The sequence below is a fragment of the Oncorhynchus kisutch genome, linkage group LG13 (genome assembly GCF_002021735.2).
Source record: "Oncorhynchus kisutch isolate 150728-3 linkage group LG13, Okis_V2, whole genome shotgun sequence".
Taxonomy (NCBI): domain Eukaryota; kingdom Metazoa; phylum Chordata; class Actinopteri; order Salmoniformes; family Salmonidae; genus Oncorhynchus; species Oncorhynchus kisutch.
Genome location: NC_034186.2, coordinates 38,524,630 through 38,541,437, shown reverse-complemented (window position 1 = coordinate 38,541,437; position 16,808 = coordinate 38,524,630). Strand labels below are relative to the sequence as shown.

General features: G+C 47.0%; 1 protein-coding gene across 3 annotated transcripts in view; it reads left to right on the top strand.

Annotated features, from left to right (window-relative positions):
• LOC109902959 (fibrillin-2) overlaps nt 1–16,808 on the top strand; it is a 116,388-nt gene that overhangs the window by 84,060 nt on the left and 15,520 nt on the right. For all 3 annotated transcript variants that reach the window (XM_031786185.1, XM_031786188.1, XM_031786187.1), the window contains exons 11-36: nt 500–742; nt 2,797–2,934; nt 3,161–3,280; nt 3,426–3,551; nt 3,657–3,779; nt 4,166–4,441; nt 4,664–4,717; nt 4,970–5,095; nt 6,291–6,416; nt 8,253–8,372; nt 9,175–9,312; nt 9,402–9,452; nt 9,641–9,766; nt 9,907–10,134; nt 10,437–10,562; nt 12,564–12,692; nt 12,885–13,010; nt 13,256–13,381; nt 13,547–13,669; nt 13,767–13,892; nt 14,644–14,769; nt 15,099–15,221; nt 15,561–15,809; nt 15,900–16,022; nt 16,386–16,508; nt 16,643–16,804. In XM_031786185.1, coding sequence (XP_031642045.1) covers nt 500–742; nt 2,797–2,934; nt 3,161–3,280; nt 3,426–3,551; nt 3,657–3,779; nt 4,166–4,441; nt 4,664–4,717; nt 4,970–5,095; nt 6,291–6,416; nt 8,253–8,372; nt 9,175–9,312; nt 9,402–9,452; nt 9,641–9,766; nt 9,907–10,134; nt 10,437–10,562; nt 12,564–12,692; nt 12,885–13,010; nt 13,256–13,381; nt 13,547–13,669; nt 13,767–13,892; nt 14,644–14,769; nt 15,099–15,221; nt 15,561–15,809; nt 15,900–16,022; nt 16,386–16,508; nt 16,643–16,804 — 3,657 coding nt within the window. The remainder of the gene's footprint in view (nt 1–499; nt 743–2,796; nt 2,935–3,160; nt 3,281–3,425; nt 3,552–3,656; nt 3,780–4,165; nt 4,442–4,663; nt 4,718–4,969; nt 5,096–6,290; nt 6,417–8,252; nt 8,373–9,174; nt 9,313–9,401; nt 9,453–9,640; nt 9,767–9,906; nt 10,135–10,436; nt 10,563–12,563; nt 12,693–12,884; nt 13,011–13,255; nt 13,382–13,546; nt 13,670–13,766; nt 13,893–14,643; nt 14,770–15,098; nt 15,222–15,560; nt 15,810–15,899; nt 16,023–16,385; nt 16,509–16,642; nt 16,805–16,808) is intronic.

The following is a 16,808-nucleotide window of genomic DNA, read 5'->3' as shown; positions in this document are numbered from 1 at the left end:
TCTTCACAAGGTCCTTTGCTGTTGTTCTGGGATTGATTTGCACTTTTCTCACCAAAGTACATTCATCTCTAGGAGACAGAACGTGTCTCCTTCATGAGCGGTATGACGGCTGCGTGGTCCCGTGGTGTTTATACTTGCATACTATTGTTTGTATAGATGAACATTGTACCTTCAGGAATTTGGAAATTGCTCCCAAGGATGAACCAGACTTGTGGAGGGCTACAATTTTTATTCTGCGGTCTTGGCTGATTTCTTTTGATTTTGTCATAATGACAAGCAAAGAGGCACTGGGTTTGAAGGTAGGCGTTGAAATACGTCCACAGGTACACCTCCAATTGACTCAAATGATTGACTCAAATGATCGGAAGCTTGTAAAGCCATGACATCATTTTCTGGAATTTGAAGGCACAGTCAACTCAGTGTATGTAAACTTCTGTGTGTGTATGGGAGTCATTTGAAGATGAACCAACATTAACCCTTTCCATGCTCTCTCCTGTAGATGAGTACAGAAGGCTGTGCATCGATGGGGTTCCCCATGGCACAGGTAACGGAGGTTTCCCCCACGGAGTCTTCCCCAATGGTGGTGGCAGCAACGGTAACGGTTACAGCTACGGCTACAAGCTCAACCCAAACGGACCTAATGGCAATGGTCACCATGGCAACGGAGGAGGAATTGGAGGAGGGGGACAGGGAGGAGGAGGAGGAAATGGTTTCGGAGGAAACGGTGGGGGGCGTAATATCGGTGAGTTGGTTGGGCCTTGAAAAGTGTCAATTGGGTAGTGTTCTATTATTAGCTTGTGGTTTTACGTTTTGTATCAGAGATATTAGATATTGTTTAAACCATAGAGATTGTATAAAATTACTAATAGTTTAATTCCTTATTCTATGGTTTAAACTGAGTGTACAGTGCATTTGGAAAGTATTCAGACCCCTTGACTTTTTCCATATTTTGTTACGTTATTGCCTTATTCTAAAATGGATTAAATAGTTTTTTTCCCTCATCAATCTATACACAATAATCCATCATGACAAAGCAACAAAAAAAAAGATTATGTTTGCAAATGTATAAACCCTGAGGAAGGCACAGTGGTGCCGAAACGTTGGTAAATACCCATTAAATTGCTGGGAGATTATACATGGAGTGTGCGACTTTCTTTCTTTTGATAGTTTATAGTTTATTCGCCGTTAATCAGTGCCTCCCCACAAACTATTATTCTGGCAGCTCAGGTTTTTTGTTGTTGTTGTTGTTGTTTTTTTACAAATGTATAAAAAAAACTGAAATATCACATTTACGTAAGTATTCAGACCCTTTACTCAGTACTTTGTTGAAGCACCCTTGATGGCAATTACAGCCTCGAGTCTTGGCACACTTGTATCTGGGGAGTTTATCTATATATTGGGGAGTTTATCTATATATCCTTCTCTGCAGATCCTCTCAATCTCTGTCAGCTTGGATGGGGAGCAGGTCTCTCCAGAGATGTTCGATCAGGCTCAAGTCCGGGCTCTAGCTGGGCCACCCCAGGACATTCAGAGACTTGTCCCCAAGCCACTCCTGCGTTGTCTTGGCTGTGTGCTTAGGGTCGTTGTCCTGAGCGCTCTGGAGCAGGTTTTCATCAAGGATCTCTCTGTACTTTGCTCCATTCATCTTTCCGTTGATCCTGACTAGTCTCCCAGTCCCTGCAGCTGAAAAACATCCAAACAGCATGATGCTGCCACCACCATGCTTCACCATAGGGATGATGCCAGGTTTCCTCCAGATGTGACGCTTGGCATTCAGGCCAAAGAGTTCAATATTGGTTTCATCAGACCGGAGAATCTTGTTTCTCATTGTCTGAGAGTCTTTAGGTGCCTTTTGGCAAACTCCAAGCAGGCTGTCATGACTGAGTAGTGGCTTCCATCTAGCCACTGTACCATAAAGGCCTGATTGATGGAGTGCTGCAGAGATGGTTGTCCTTCTGGAAGGTTCTCCCATCTCCACAGAGGAACTCTAGAGCTTTGTCAGAGTGACCATCATGTTCTTGGTCCCTTCCCTGACCAAGGCCCTTCTCCCCTGATTGCTCAGTTTGGCCAGGCGGCTAGCTCAAAGAAGAGTCTTGGCGGATCCAAACTTCTTCCATTTAAGAATGATGGAGGCCACTATATTCTTAGGGACCTTCAATGCTGCAGAAATGTTTTGGTGCCCTTCCCCAGATCTGTGCATCGACACAATCCTGTCTCGGAGCTCTACGGACAATTCCTTCAACCTCGTGGCTTGGTTTTTGCTCTGACATGCACTGTCAACCGTCGGGCCTTATATAGACAGGTGTGTGCCTTTCCAAATCATGTCCAATCAATTGAATTTACCACAGGTGGACTCCAAGTTGTAGAAACATCTCAAGAATGATCAATGGAAACAGGATGCACCTGAGCTCAATTTCAAGTCTCATAGTAAAGGGTCAGTTTTTTATTTGTAATATATTTGCATTTTCTAAAAACCTGTTTCCGCTTTGTCATTAAAGGGTATTGTGTGTAGATTGATGAGGATTATACATTTTTATTTCATTTTACTATAAGGCTTTAATGTAACAAAATGTGGAAAGGGGTCTGAATACTTTCCGAATGCACTGTATAGCCTGTTGATCAGTTCATGTACTACGTCTTTTGAAGAAGAGATTGTATCTCAATGAGACTCACCTGAATGTCAAAATAATGATGGGAGCAACCTTTCATCTCTTCATCTTCTTCACTGTGTTTTTGAGATTAATAAACCTTGGTTAGTAATGTAATGTAATTGTGTGTTGTGTTGTGTATCCTCAGTATCACTCAATGAGACCGTTGATGTGTGTAAACATTTCACCAACCTGTGTTTGAACGGACGCTGTATCCCCACCCCGACCAGCTACCGCTGTGAATGTAACATGGGCTACAGACAGGATGTACGCGGGGAGTGTATCGGTAAGCCCACTACAAAGTCAGTTAGGAAAATGACATATACTCACTCCACTGCCATTTTCTGACCACACATGGGACTTCTTTTCTCTGATGTAAACTCAGGGTATCTTTACACATTAGCATTGATTCTAACCTTTTTCAACACGTATGGGAGTGTTCAGATTTGTCAATTGGAGCACCCTGGGTTTTTCTGATGAACTCATCTCTCTTCATCTCCTCCCTCCTTCAGATGTGGATGAGTGCGTCAGCAACCCCTGTGTCAATGGAGACTGTGTCAACACACCTGGGTCGTACCACTGCAAGTGTCACGAAGGCTACCAGGGCACCCCCACCAAACAGGCCTGCATTGGTATGTTCCAATCATTCACCATGATCATTTTCTATTCCAACAGTTGGATGGTATGGATAGACTGGGTACGTTGGCCTTCTGGCGGTGTCCAGGACAGAAAAAGACTGGTACCTGACCTGGCTAACGGTCAAACTCCCCTCCACAGATATTGACGAGTGCATCGTGAACGGAGTGATGTGTCGTAACGGACGTTGTGTCAACACTGGCGGAAGCTTCCAGTGCATCTGCAACGCTGGCTTTGAACTCACTCCTGATGGAAAGAACTGCATAGGTAAGAATGGACATTCATTTATATATTCAACCTACGGAATCTGTGGTAGATTATTGCACAACTAGGCCATTATAAATGACAACGTGTCTCCCTGTGCTCTTCCAGATCATGATGAGTGTGCAACCACCAACATGTGTCTCAATGGAATGTGTATCAATGAGGATGGTAGCTTCAAGTGTATCTGTAAATCTGGCTTTGCCCTGGCACCTAACGGACGCTACTGCACAGGTATGTCATCTACCATACACTAGTTGCAGTTATCTGAAGTCAACAGAGTTGCAGTTGATCAACATCTATAGCAGTAGGGGCTGGTGGGAGGAGCTATAGGAGGTTGGGCTCATTGTAACGGCTGGAATGGAATCAATGGAACGGAGTCAAACGTGTGGATTCCGTATGTTTGATACTGTTTCGTTGGTTCCATTCCAGCCGTTAACAATGAGCCCGTCCTCCCATAGCTCCTCCCCCCAGCCTCCTATGATCTACAGATCACCTTCAAGGGAGCAGATTTCTCCCGGAGAGATTAATAAAGTGTTATTGAAGTGATAACCTTATTTCATTTAGATAATACAATTATTTACTGTATCGCTTCCCTTCTTCTCTCTGTCCTCCCTCAGACATTGATGAGTGCCAGACCCCAGGCATCTGTATGAACGGACGCTGTATCAACTCTGAGGGCTCCTTCCGCTGTGAGTGCCCGCCGGGCCTGGCCATCGACGTGGACGGGAGAGTGTGTGTGGACACACACATGCGCACCACCTGCTACGGCGCCATCAAGATGGGCACGTGCTCGCGGCCCTTCCCGGGCGCCGTCACCAAGTCCGAGTGCTGCTGTGCCAGTCCTGAACACGGCTTCGGAGAGCCCTGCCTGCCCTGCCCTGCCCGCAACTCAGGTGACCAAAGCTGACCCTAAACCCCACCAGCAAGCATCAGTGGTTTACATGTGCCGTTATTAAGATCCTGTTAGCTCTGTTTCAGAATTGTTTCACATCACAGTTCAGATTCCAGGCTAAGATCTGCAGAAGTGATTGTTAGAATTATAATGTAAATGGTGTTTTTTTGTTACACTGGGTATATTAGCAGGTGACTTACAGGTGTTTTTAATGGCCTTTCAGCTGAGTTCCAGGCCGTGTGCAGCAGTGGGATTGGCATCACCGCTGACGGCAGAGGTGAGTCATGTGACTTGTACGGTTCGATCTTAAGTCTGTGTGGTGTGGAGCTCTACTATCACTGATTAGTTATTCTGACATTTAACAGGCCTCCCCTCGAACATTCCAATGCGTCCCTCCGAAAATGTGTGACTTTCCCGCCGAATTTAAATTTAAAAAAAAATAAAAAATACAATGAATATTTTTGTTGGAGAGAGCCTTATTTAAGATGAGGCTGTGTCTCATGTGGGTTTGTCCTCTGTGTCTCTTCAGACATCAACGAGTGTGCCTTGGACCCTGACATCTGTCAGAACGGCATGTGTGAGAACCTGAGAGGGAGCTACCGTTGCATCTGTAACATCGGCTACGAGTCCGACTCCAGCGGAAAGAACTGCGTGGGTGAGTCCAGGCTTCCTGTATCCACTCTCCGATGACTTGCTGGGAAAAGCAGCGACCCGAATGAGAGTTTGTCACGTTTTCATATCTGAATATAACAGTGGTCTGAAGTCAAACTGAGTTCCATATCTTGCTGTACTTTCGTGGTTTTAACTTTGACGTATGAACAAAGTTGGATGACCAATCACTGATCATTTTAAACACTGGGGTTGGTTTGTGTTAGGGGAGAGTGTGGTCAATTCAACCAATTGGGTAAGTTGAGCCACCCTTGTTTCTAGGAAACCATACACAAAATTATTATTTTGATCAAGTATTTAGGAAAAGGTCGTCATTTCATGGAGTCTGTAAAGGAAGAAACCACATGGAACATGTGTTAAGCAAGTTAGGTCCAAAAAAGTGGACTCACTAAACACATGCTTCGTTTCTAAATGATGTCTGACTGTTGGAGCGTGCCCCTTGCTAGCCGTAAATTAAAAAACAAGAAATTGGTGCCATATGGGTTTGATTAATTGGATTAATAAGGAATTTGAAATGATTTATACCTTTTCTTTTACTTTTGATACTTAAGTAGATTTTAAACCAAATACTTTTAGACTTTTACTCAAGTATGATTGTACTGGGCAACTTTGACTTTTACTTGAGTAATTTTATATGAAGGTATCTTGACTTTTACTCAAGTATGACAATTGGGTACTTTTCCCTGCTTGAAAAGACAAACGTAACCCAATATCGGCCAATTAATTTCCAGCAATATTGACTGTGTATGCGCATTTGTCAATCACTCCGTATGTAGCCAGTTAACGATGCTAATGGGATAGGCATGATAGACATGGTTTTAATAAAGATAGACGTGGTTTTAAAAAGGTAGGTGTAATATTTCATTCAGTACAGAAGTTTGTAGGTGTCTTAACTTACCCTGTTCGTGGTTCAACTTACCCCATACCTGCGGTAAGTTGTGCCAAGAGACTTCTTTTTTTGGGACAAGCTATGTTTTCAAAACTGTAATGTTTACATGAATTCTGATTATTTCCAGGAAAACACAACATCCTGAAATATAGGTAGATATCTTTGTTAAGAGAGAATATTATTTCTGTTGGCCGAGTGATGCCGGGAAAAAAATGTCTCAACTTACCCCACTCTCCCCTACACTTGATCAACCATGTTGTTTTCCTCTCCTCGACTCTTTCATGTCTCCCAGACATCAACGAGTGTCTCGTGAACCGTCTGCTGTGTGACAACGGCCTGTGTAGAAACACTCCCGGCAGCTACACCTGCTCCTGTCCCAAAGGCTTCGTCTTCAAACCAGACTCTGAGACCTGCGAAGGTAAACACCTCATACAAACGCCAAAGGAGCAACAACTTTGTTCGAAGACTCAATGCATTAAAACACTCTTCAGTGCTATTTCATACCTTGCGGCTGTCTAATCGTCTAGACGTGCGTACACCTGCAACTGTTGAACACTTAAACACACATGGAGAGAAGGTAGTCAAATAAGACCATCAAAATATATGACCACATGTTTGCTTACATCCTCTGTCCTTGAACCAATTTCATAACGTTTTCTGTCTTTGTGGTCATGACGTGACTTGTATTAATGTGATGACTGTTATTTATAAAATCAACTAACTATGTACAATTGTTACTAGATTAAATTAATCATGTAACAATTAACTCGTTTGGAATTTGGGGCACCACGGAATAAGTTGTTTGACGTGTTGCCATCTCCCAAATTAAACTCTAGAATATATATATAAGTTATATATCGATAACAGTCACTTATTAATCATTACCTCATATCAGTCTCATTCTGAACGTGGCAGACTTCTTGAATCCGCAAGAACCCCAGGATTTTCTGATTATTCAGTTCTACACCGTTTGATTTAAGGATTTATTTACTAACTAACTAAATAATAACACAGAATGCACATACACACTTACATGAGCCAAAAGTTCCTCGTAGACTGAGAAGATATGACGGCTTGTTACACAATAGAGAGGGTGTGGGAAAAGAGAGAGATAGAGAAAGGAACATTTATTATGGATACATTCTAGGACTGTTCTCACATTAATCCTATTTCTTACACATGAGTTGCCGCCTGATTGGGTAAGAAATGCAATGTATTTACGTGTAAGTTAGATGTCTATCTCGGTTGAAACCAATCTATCCTTCTATGGGGAATGGGTCGATGGGTGTAATGCTCTGATTGTCCACCAGAGGTCACATTGTCCTTCATAGTTGTCTGTGGCTTCAATGATTCACCAGTGATTGTCTGAGGTGAGCTTCTCACCTCTTTTCTTCCTCGGGTAGATAGTCAAAGTTCTAGACCCCTTTACATGCACAGCTGCAGACTGTCAATGTGTAGTGGGTCTAGTGAGGTTATTTTCTTCACCTTGTGTTGAGAGTTTCAGAGTTTCTAACCATTTCAATGTGTAGCCACAGCTGCACGCTTTCTGGTCTTAGAGTTTCAACCATTTGTAACATTTAACTCACGCTTCACGTCTGCTGGTCTGGTATGTTAATTCTTAGCGAGTCCTTTTAAGCACTCTGGTCGAAAAGAGCGGTTCCATCACACTGACACGCTCTTCTGACCTCATTTGGGGTGTGGCTTAGTTAATGTGCAACGGACATGAAAACTATGATCTTGTTCGAAAACTAAAATCACCTTCCTATCTTAACAAAGATAGTTTCATCGTTCTTCATATTGTATTAGCATCATATTGGATGGAAACTTGACAACTTGAATGTGTTTCCTTCCTAAGTTACAATATTTGGTTCATACAGTTTTTAATAACATCACAAAATGAAAAGCAATATGACATGATTATTCTTTAGATCCCCACTGACCATTCTTAACATTCCTATCTTAGAAATATTGTTCCAATGTTCACTTTTTTTGGACATTATGGTTTTGGCAGCGAAATTTTCCTGGAGGACAAAGGCATTCCTTTGGTTGGTACTGAAGAACAGGAGAGGGTTCTCTGCTGCATAAGATTTACGATTGGCGCGAGGTGTCATAAAACCGGCCTCTCCTCCTCTCTGGCTATCTGTCAGCCATTTGCCAACATTGTTGAAGTAAAAGCCTGTCTAGATGTTAAGGATGGCCATTTACCTGGCTCTGCACTGCCATACCTAACCCTGCTCTGGTCCATGTGTTTCAGATATCAACGAGTGTGACTCCAGCCCGTGTGTCAACGGAATCTGCCGCAACATCGCCGGGTCCTTCAACTGCGAGTGTTCTCACGGCAGCAAGCTGGACTCCACCAACACCATCTGCGTGGGTAAGAGGCCGAGGCGTCTGTCATAACTGGCCGACTTAAAATTGGACCCAAATTTCTTTTTTTAAACAACGGGGTCCTGAGGCAAACTTCTGTCAGAGAATCATCATATAGACAGTCAGAGTAAGGAGTGGGATGTGAGCCAAGGTTTCGAGCCTAATAGGCGTTTTAGAAGGTTTATACCACTAAATAAACAAGTCGATGTCAGCTTTGGGAGCATGTCCAGACGCATCTGAACATCCATCTACAGATGGAATCTGGGATGAGTCATTCGAATAAATACCAATGTGAGCCGGCCTTGTCAGTCTGATAGATTCCTGTACTTTAAAATATAGAGCCGTTTTATTTTCAAAGCAGAGTCATATATTTGCTTCAAAGTCATCGCTCGGCGGCAAGAATGTAAATTGTGGTGGAGTTTTTGGGTTCATGGTCTCGGGAGAGAAAATGCACATCCCGTTTGTTATGACTATGCTCTCAGTCCATTAGGAGTGCCATAGCAAATTATTAAAGTCATTGATGCATGTGTCTTGGTATAAGCAGCTGTTGAAAGGGACACCTGTAGTTAGTTACTAACCACTGCCTGTAGTGTTGTGCTTGGAATTAATGTAGTATATCAATGAGAGATGTGTGTATGTGTGTTGATGCGTCACAGTACATTTGAATTGAAGGGCCTTTTCTTGGCAGGGTTCTCTTGATTGCCTTCACTTACCGACATTCTCTCTCTCTTTTTTTTCCCTCTCCCTCTCTCCTCCCTTTCTCTTCCTTCTCTCTCTCTCTCTCTCTCTCCCCCTTCCTCCCTCTACAGACAGCATGAAAGGAACGTGCTGGCTGAATATCCAAGATGGCCGCTGTGAGGTCAACATCAACGGCGCCACACTCAAGTCTGAGTGCTGCTCTACGCTGGGAGCCGCCTGGGGCAGTCCGTGTGAACGCTGCGAGATCGGTCAGTACGCACACAAACAGACCTGTAGACAAACGCACTCCTAATGAAGATACTGAGGTGTGTACGGTAACTGATGTCTCTCTCCACAGACACTGCCTGTTCCAGAGGGTTCGCTCGTATGAAGGGAGTCAATTGTGAAGGTAAAACACACATTGACCCCGACACACACACTGCTGCTACTGTCTATTATCCATTATGTTGGTAGCAGACATTCTGACAGTCATAATGACCCTCTGTCTCCCTCCCTGTGGTATTCCACTCCCTCCCTATGAGTCATACAGTACAGTCATTCCTTTAATAACCCCCGACCCCCCCCCCCTCCCTCCAGACATCAATGAGTGTGAGGTGTTCCCGGGGGTGTGTACCAACGGGCGTTGTGTCAACACCCAGGGCTCCTTCCTCTGTGAGTGTGCTGAGGGTCTCACCCTGGACGGGAGTGGACGCACCTGCGTGGGTAAGACAAGACCGTAACCGACGTAAACCTTGATAAACAAGCAAATTCGTCACGCAAATGCGGTCACCAAAAATATTAGCATCTTGAGCCTACTGTGTGGTCAACAGTACTGTATCTCCGTCCATCTGTCCGTCCCTCAGACGTGCGCAGCGAGCAGTGCTACATGAAGTGGCACGAGGATGAGTGTGGCGAGCCGCTGCCCGGGCGCTACCGCGTGGACATGTGCTGCTGCTCGGTGGGTGCGGCATGGGGCATCGACTGTGAGGAGTGTCCCAAGGCGGGAACCCCGGAGAACAAGGCCATCTGCCCCCGAGGACCAGGCTTCGCCAACCGAGGAGACATCCTGACTGGCAGACCCTTTTACAAAGGTAGGGACAATCACTCATTGTCCCGTTTTCCTTGTCGGAATGTCAGTAGACTTTTTTTTTAGTGTCATTTACACATTTAGGGTCTATCCCAACTAGACTGAGGAGCTACAAAGAGCAAGTCAAATGATCAAATGTACAGGTGCCAGCCGTCCACAGCATCACATCTAAACAACTAGAAATGTATTTTGAGAAAAATCATTACTGGATTAGATTTGGAAAAATAGCAGGTCAATTTCATGTGAATTCCATACACAGTTCACCCCTGACCCTTGGCACTATTCTGTTCTGTTCTTCTCCTGCAGATGTGAATGAGTGTAAGGTGTTCAGCGGCCTGTGTTCTCACGGAACGTGTCGCAACACCATCGGCAGCTTCAAGTGTCGCTGCAACAGCGGCTTCGCCCTCAACATGGAGGAGAGGAACTGCACCGGTACGAGAGAGAGAAAGCATGTTTGTTTTTTTTTACAATAAAAAAGCATCTTAACTAATTACGGAGAAATGTGTATCTTTTAGTAAGTATCTTTGTATAAGATTTCTGAAGTATTTGAGCAAGTTTTAGGGTCATAAAATAAACTTGTGCTACAAACTCACTTGACAACACTGTTTGTTGACACAGCTGAATTTCCTCATGAGATCAGTAAATGAAGGTTGAATATGATATTTCTGTAATGTGCATTCTTCCCTCTCTCCCCTCCCTCTCTCTCTTCCCTGTCTCTCTTCACTCTGTCTCTCTTCCCTCTCTCTTCCCTCTCTTTCTTCCCTCTCTTTCTTCCCTCTCTCTCTTCCCTCTCTCTCTTCCCTCTCTCTCTTCCCTCTCTCTCTTCCCTGTCCCTCTTCCCTCTGTCTCTCCTCCCTCTCGCTCTTCCCTGTCTCTCTCCCCTCCCTCTCTCTCTTCCCTGTCTCTTCCCTCTGTCTCTCTTCCCTCTCTCTTCCCTCTCTTTCTTCCCTCTCTCTCTTCCCTCTGTCTCTTCCCTCTGTCTCCCCTCCCTCTCTCTCTTCCCTGTCTCTCTTCCCTCTGCCTCCCCTCCCTCTCTCTCTTCCCTCTGTCTCTCTTCCCTCTGTCTCTCTTCCCTCTCTCTCTTCCCTCTGTCTCTTCCCTCTGTCTCTCCTCCCTCTGTCTCCTCTCTCTTCCCTCTCTCTCTTCCCCCTGTCTCTCTTCCCTCTGTCTCTCTTCCCTCTGTCTCTCTTCCCTCTGTCTCTCTTCCCTCTGTCTCTCTTCCCCCTGTCTCTCTTCCCCCTGTCTCTCTTTCCTCTGTCTCTCTTCCCCCTGTCTCTCTTCCCCCTGTCTCTCTTCCCCCTGTCTCTCTTCCCCCTGTCTCTCTTCCCCCTGTCTCTCTTCCCTCTGTCTCTCTTCCCTCTGTCTTTCTTCCCTCTCTCTCCTCCTTCTGTCTCTCCTCCCTCTCTCTCCTCCTTCTGTCTCTCCTCCCTCTGTCTCTCCTCCCTCTCTCTCCTCCCTCTGTCTTTCTTCCCTCTCTCTCCTCCTTCTGTCTCTCCTCCCTCTGTCTCTCCTCCCTGTCTCTCCTCCCTCTGTCTCTCTTCCCCCTGTCTCTCTTCCCTCTGTCTCTCTTCCCTCTGTCTCTCCTCCCTCTCTCTCCTCCCTCTGTCTCTCTTCCCCCTGTCTCTCTTCCCTCTGTCTCTCTTCCCTCTGTCTCTCCTCCCTCTCTCCTCCTTCTGTCTCTCCTCCCTCTGTCTCTCCTCCTTCTGTCTCTCCTCCCTCTGTCTCTCCTCCCTCTGTCTCTCCTCCTTCTGTCTCTCCTCCTTCTGTCTCTCCTCCCTCTGTCTCTCCTCCCTCTGTCTCTCCTCCTTCTGTCTCTCCTCCCTCTGTCTCTCCTCCTTCTGTCTCTCCTCCCTCTGTCTCTCCTCCTTCTGTCTCTCCTCCTTCTGTCTCTCCTCCCTCTGTCTCCTCCCTCTGTCTGTCATCCCTCTCTCTCCTCCCTCTGTCTCCTCCCCCTGTCTCTCCTCCCTATCTCTCCTCCCTCTGTCTCCTCCCTCTGTCTCTCCTCCCTCTGTCTCCTCCCTCTGTCTCTCATCCCTCTCTCTCCTCCCTCTGTCTCCTCCCCCTGTCTCTCCTCCCTCTCTCTCCTCCCTCTGTCTCCTCCCTCTCTCTCCTCCCTCTCTCTCCTCCCTCTGTCTCCTCCCTCTGTCTCTCCTCCCTCTGTCTCTCTTCCCTCTGTCTCTCTTCTGTCTGTCTTTCTTCCCTCTCTCTCCTCCTTCTGTCTCTCCTCCCTCTGTCTCTCCTCCTTCTGTCTCTCCTCCCTCTCTCTCCTCCCTCTCTCTCCTCCCTCTGTCTCTCATCCCTCTCTCTCCTCCCTCTCTCTCCTCCCTCTCTCTCCTCCCTCTGTCTCTCCTCCCTCTCTCTCCTCCTTCTGTCTCTCCTCCCTCTCTCTCCTCCCTCTGTCTCCTCCCTCTGTCTCTCATCCCACTCCCACAGATATTGACGAATGTCGTATCTCTCCGGACCTGTGTGGCCACGGCACCTGTGTGAACACCCCCGGCAGCTTCGAGTGTGAATGCTTCGAGGGCTACGAGAGCGGCTTCATGATGATGAAGAACTGCATGGGTGAGTGGGGGAACACACATATAACTCTCCAGTTGACGGGAGAGTGGGAGAACTTCCTCCGAGATCATTATTGAATGTTGACCTTGTTGCACTCTCTCCCTCTCTCTCTTCTATCTTTCTCCTTTTTCGCTCTCCCTCCCTCCCTCCCCTCTCTCTCTCTTACCTTTCTTCCTCTCCCTCTCTCCCCTGCAGATATTGATGAGTGTGAGAGGAACACACTGCTGTGTCAAGGAGGCGCCTGTCTGAACACAGAGGGGAGTTACGAGTGTGAATGTCCCCCCGGACACCAGCTGAGCCCCGACGGCTCCTCCTGCGAAGGTAGTCAAACAGTATATCACTGCACAGTGCATAGTATACAGCACACACACACACACCTTACATCACCTAAAATATGAGACATGTTAGATCACTGTTTTGGCGTTTTACATCATCCTCAAGTCATCTGGGATACATGTTCAAGTTCACCAGACAGTAAATGTTATTCTCTCCTACATGATGTTGTCTACTGTGGTGGCTAATTCCTTTGATTGAAGCTAACTGTCACTGTCACGGTGTGTTTCCAGATGTGAACGAGTGCCAGCTGAGCAACAACCTGTGTAAGAACGGCCACTGTGTCAACATGGTGGGGAACTACCAGTGCTCCTGTGACACGGGCTACCAGGTTACACCAGACAGACAGGGCTGTGTGGGTGAGTGACCACCTGACTGACACATGTCATCATTTGTCTCGTGGATGTTAGCACCGTGGTTGTTGACCATTTCTAAGCGTCCCATCTGAAACTTGAGCAGAAAAAGCACCGTTTGAGTGTCTGTTTGTGTGTGTCTATGCTTACCTGTAACCCGGCTGATTGCAGATATTGATGAGTGTACCATCATGAACGGAGGCTGTGACACACACTGTACCAACTCAGAGGGCAGCTACGAGTGCAGCTGTAGTGAGGGCTACGCTCTCATGCCCGACCTCAGAACCTGCGCTGGTAAGTCACACAGTAACGCAATGCACCCGCGTGCTGTACATGCACACATAGTATAGTGTAGAAACACACAGTCACACTCGTTCTCTCCCCTGTCCAGACATCGATGAGTGCGAGGACAGCCCTGATATCTGTGACGGGGGTCAATGTACCAACGTCCCCGGAGAGTACCGCTGTCTCTGCTACGACGGATTCATGGCCTCCATGGATATGAGGACCTGCATTGGTGAGATGAACACCGTGTTCTCTTCTCCTGCTCTCTCTCCTTCTCTCTCGCTCTCGCTCTCGCTCTCGCTCTCGCTCTCGCTCTCTCTCTCCCTCGCTCTCTCTCTCCATCTCTCTCTCTCCTTCTCTCTCGCTCTCTCTCTCTCTCCCTCGCTCTCTCTCTCCATCTCTCTCTCTCCATCTCTCTCTCTCCTTCTCTCTCTCCTCTCTCTCTCCTCTCTCTCTCTCTCTCTCTCTCTCGCTCTCTCCATCTCTCATCTCTCTCTCTCCTTATCTCTCTCCATCTCTCTCTCCTTCTCTCTCTCCTTCTCTCTCACCTTCTCTCTCTCTCTCTCCCTCTCTCCATCTCTCCCTCTCTTCTCTTCTCTTCTCTTCCCTCCCTCCCTCTCTCCCTCCCCATCCCTCTAATTTGACCCTTACCTGTTAGACATATATTTTACCCCTCTGTCCCCTCTCCAAGACCAGTTAACTCATGTTCCTCTGTGTGTGTTCCTCTGTGTGTGTTCCTCTGTGTTTGTTCCTCTGTGTGTTTGTTCCTCTGTGTTGTGTGTTCCTCTGTGTCGTGTGTTCCTCTGTGTTGTGTGTTCCATTGTGTGTGTTCCTCTGAGTGTATTCCATTGTGTTGTGTGTGTTCCATTGTGTGTGTTCCTCTGTGTGTGTTCCATTGTGTTGTGTGTGTTCCTCTGTGTTGTGTTTGTTCCTCTGTGTGTGTTCCTCTGTGTTGTGTGTGTTCCTCTGTGTGTGTGTATCAGATGTGAACGAGTGTGAGCTGAACCCTAACATCTGTCTGCATGGGGACTGTGAGAACACCAAGGGATCCTTCATCTGTCACTGTCAGCTGGGATACTTTGTCAAGAAGGGCTCCACCGGCTGCACAGGTACAGTGTACACACACACACACACATACACACCGTACAACACCATGGGCTAGACACACACACACACACACATACACACCGTACAACACCATGGGCTAGACACACACACATACACACCGTACAACACCATGGGCTACACAAACGCTGGTTGTAACTGTAAGGCTATTTACTGTAAAACACTATCTTAGTTATGACGATGTCATGAAGCTTTGGTCATTTTTTACTCCTGTTGATAACGCCCGGTATAAGCCAGAGTACAGACAGAATGAGAGAGGCACTCACATGTCTTGTCTCTACATTTATCTCTCTGCTGTTTTTCCTTCTCCTAGATATTGATGAGTGTGAGATTGGAGCCCATAACTGTGACATGCATGCTGCCTGCGTCAACGTCCCCGGAAGCTTCAAGTGTCGCTGTCGTGACGGCTGGGTGGGGGACGGCATCAAGTGTGTGGGTGAGTATACTAGTGCTGGGCTGGAACAAAAGCCTGTTAAATGAAAAATAAAAAATAAGTAATTTAGCAGACACTTTTGTCGAGCGACTTACAGTCACGCGTGCGTATATTTTTAGGTATGGATGGTCGTGGGAATCGAACCCACAACTTTGACATTGTAAGCACCGCGCTCTACCAACTGAGCCATACGTTCGTTAACTCTCTAGAAACCGGAGATGTCTACAGTAGTTTATCTCTACAGTACTTCTCAGAATCGGTTCTTGAATTGTTATTGCGCGGCTGCCTCGTCTACGGACACCAAGTGAACTGGTTATGTTTGACCCTCCTCTCTCCCTGTAGACGTGGATGAGTGTTCCACTGAGGAGCACAACTGCAACCTCAACGCAGACTGTGTCAACACCCCAGGCTCCTACCGCTGTGCCTGCAAGGAGGGCTTCAATGGGGATGGCTTCTCCTGTTCTGATATGGATGAGTGTGCTGACAACGTGAACCTGTGTGAGAACGGCCAGTGTCTGAACGCTCCGGGTGGCTACCGCTGCGAGTGTGAGATGGGCTTCACCCCTACTGAGGACAGCAAGGCCTGCCAGGGTCAGAATAACACACACACACACACACACACACACACACCATCGTTCTGACCATAGCCACTGACCGTATCTTTCTCTCTCTCTCCGGTAGATATCGACGAGTGTAACTTCCAGAACATCTGTGTGTTTGGAACGTGTCAGAACCTCCCGGGGATGTTCCGGTGTGTGTGTGACGACGGCTACGAGCTGGACCGCAGCGGAGGAAACTGCACTGGTGAGAAGCACACACCCTCTGCCATACTCTGATAACTCTGCCACGGCATCACGACCAAGCCAATCTGGCTGCCCTCATATTTCGCCATCAATTTGGACTTTGTATTCCCTCGTTGTGCCACTCAATCTCTCTGTCATGTGCAGCCGCAGCAAGTCTGTGACTTTATCAAGGCTCTTTCTGCTTTCTCCAGTCCTCTCAGTCTAAGTGCATAGCTTTCATATAGTGCATGTATGTGTGGATCTATGTGTGTTATTTAATGTTGGTCATAAAGTGTGTGTGTGTGTATGTGTGTATGTGTGTGTGTGTGTGTGTGTGTGTGTGTGTGTGTGTGTGTGTGTGTGTGTGTGCGTGCGTGTGTTCCAGACATTAACGAATGTGCGGACCCTGTGAACTGCATCAACGGCTTGTGTGTGAACACACCAGGAAGCTACCTGTGTAACTGCCCTCCGGACTTTGAGCTCAATCCAACTGGAGTGGGCTGTGTGGGTGAGTACTGGACACCTGGCATCAGAGCAATGCTAATGTCTGGTAGCCATGGAGATGAAGACTCCTCAGCCAATGAGTGAGTGGCAGGAAGTGTTGATGGGTGTGTAACAATAATTCCTTTCTCCTCATCTCAGACACACGAGTGGGCAACTGTTTCCTGGACACGTTGGCGCGTGGCGACGGTGGCATCTCCTGCAGCGCTGAGATCGGCGTGGGCGTCACCCGCGCCTCCTGCTGCTGCTCCCTGGGGGGAGCCTGGGGAAACCCCTGTGAACTCTGCCCCTCCATCAACTCCAGTAC